Source organism: Cibotium barometz, chromosome 36, assembly GCF_041138505.1.
Source record: "Cibotium barometz isolate CiBa-2024 chromosome 36, ASM4113850v1, whole genome shotgun sequence".
Taxonomy (NCBI): Eukaryota; Viridiplantae; Streptophyta; class Polypodiopsida; order Cyatheales; family Cibotiaceae; genus Cibotium; species Cibotium barometz.
Genome location: NC_141081.1, coordinates 28,813,251 through 28,814,575, shown reverse-complemented (window position 1 = coordinate 28,814,575; position 1,325 = coordinate 28,813,251). Strand labels below are relative to the sequence as shown.

The 1,325-nt window shown below is 51.3% G+C and overlaps 1 protein-coding gene across 1 annotated transcript; it reads left to right on the top strand.

Annotated features, from left to right (window-relative positions):
• Positions 1 to 217: 217 nt before the first annotated feature.
• Positions 218 to 1,068, top strand: LOC147617741 (18.1 kDa class I heat shock protein-like). The gene is made up of 2 exons (XM_086775559.1): positions 218 to 562; positions 683 to 1,068. Exons 1-2 carry the CDS (start codon positions 349 to 351, stop codon positions 955 to 957), a joined length of 489 nt encoding a protein of 162 aa, XP_086631685.1. The 5' UTR covers positions 218 to 348; the 3' UTR covers positions 958 to 1,068.
• Positions 1,069 to 1,325: the final 257 nt, after the last annotated feature.

Genomic DNA, 1,325 nt, shown 5'->3' with positions numbered 1-1,325 from the left:
AGTGGTTCTCTCTATGTGGACAAGTGGAGCTATAAGAGGGATGGCATGGTTAGGATCTTTGTGGGAGCTGTCCTCTTGGATTACACAGCAAAGACAAATCTCAATCCAGCTGACCCTTTGTAGTAAGATCACCAACAAATATCCCGGATTACGTCCTACAAGTCCCATGTATTACCTAGAAGATTTAGGATATCTTAGCAACCTTCTCATTCTTCACAAAAAGGACAATCCAAGTTGCTCTCAACCAAGCCCATCAAGAGATTGGTCTCTTTCTCCGGTCTCTCTCCTCTCTCTCTCTGCTGCCTTCCTCTGCCCTCACAGCAGTTACCAGTACAGTAGAAGGAAGAAATGGCCCTCTCTTTGTTCGGCCGCAGCAGATCAGGCGAAGATCCCTTCGACTCCCTGCTCTTCGATTCGCTCGCCTTCCCGTCTTTCTCTTCCTCTCTGCGCGCCAGCTTCCCGGAGCACCCCAGCTTCGCCCGGGACGTGGCTGCGGTGGCTAATACGCAGGTGGACTGGAAGGAGACCTCGGATTCCCACATCTTCAAGGCCAACCTGCCTGGTAAGAATATCGCCCCCCCCCCGCCCCTTTCCCCCTTCCTCCTCCGTCTCTTTTATCGGAATTGACTGCTCGAATATTCGCATGAGCAAAGTAGTGTGCCCCCGTGTGTGTGCTCTGCAGGTCTGGCCAAGGAGGACGTGAAGGTGCAGGTGGAAGACGGGCGCGTGCTGCAGATCAGCGGCGAGCGCAAGAAGGAGGAGACGGCCTCCTCGGACAGGTGGCACCGCGTAGAGCGGGCGCAGGGCAGCTTCCTTCGACGGTTCCGCCTCCCCGACAACGCCAAGGGGGAGGAGGTGAAGGCGGCCATGGAGAACGGCGTGCTCACCGTCACCGTCCCCAAAGTGCCCCCGCCGGAGCCCAAGTCTGCCGTCAGAAGTGTCCAGATCTCCGGCTGAGAGAAATCGTTCAAAGACTCTCTCTCTCTCTCTCTCTCTCTCTGTGTGGCTATGTATGTGGTCGAGTGATGGTCGTCATGTGTGTTTATATTACAGGGGATGTGTAGTAGAGGGACCGTTCTTGTAAAAGTTTTTTTTTAAAAAAAATAAAGGAATGTATGACAACTTCTCTTTTTAAAGGATTGGAAGCCTTTGTCGATAATGTCTATCTAGCTTAGCTTGTTCAACATCACGGACATGTATGATCATTTGTTTTGCTGATGTTTAAAGCATATATGAATGAGGAGAGAGAGATAGTGAGAGGATGGGTTATATGGATGAAGTGGTACATTAAAGGCTATTATACTTGCCTCTTAGCCATGCCACAA

What these genes read in the sequence shown, in the direction of transcription:
- LOC147617741 (XM_086775559.1), top strand. Translation starts at nt 349, where the DNA reads ATGGCCCTCTCTTTGTTCGGCCGCAGCAGATCAGGCGAAGATCCCTTC. An exon ending in CTTCAAGGCCAACCTGCCTG is followed by an intron (nt 563 to 682) that starts GTAAGAATATCG and finishes TGTGCTCTGCAG; the next exon opens with GTCTGGCCAAGGAGGACGTG.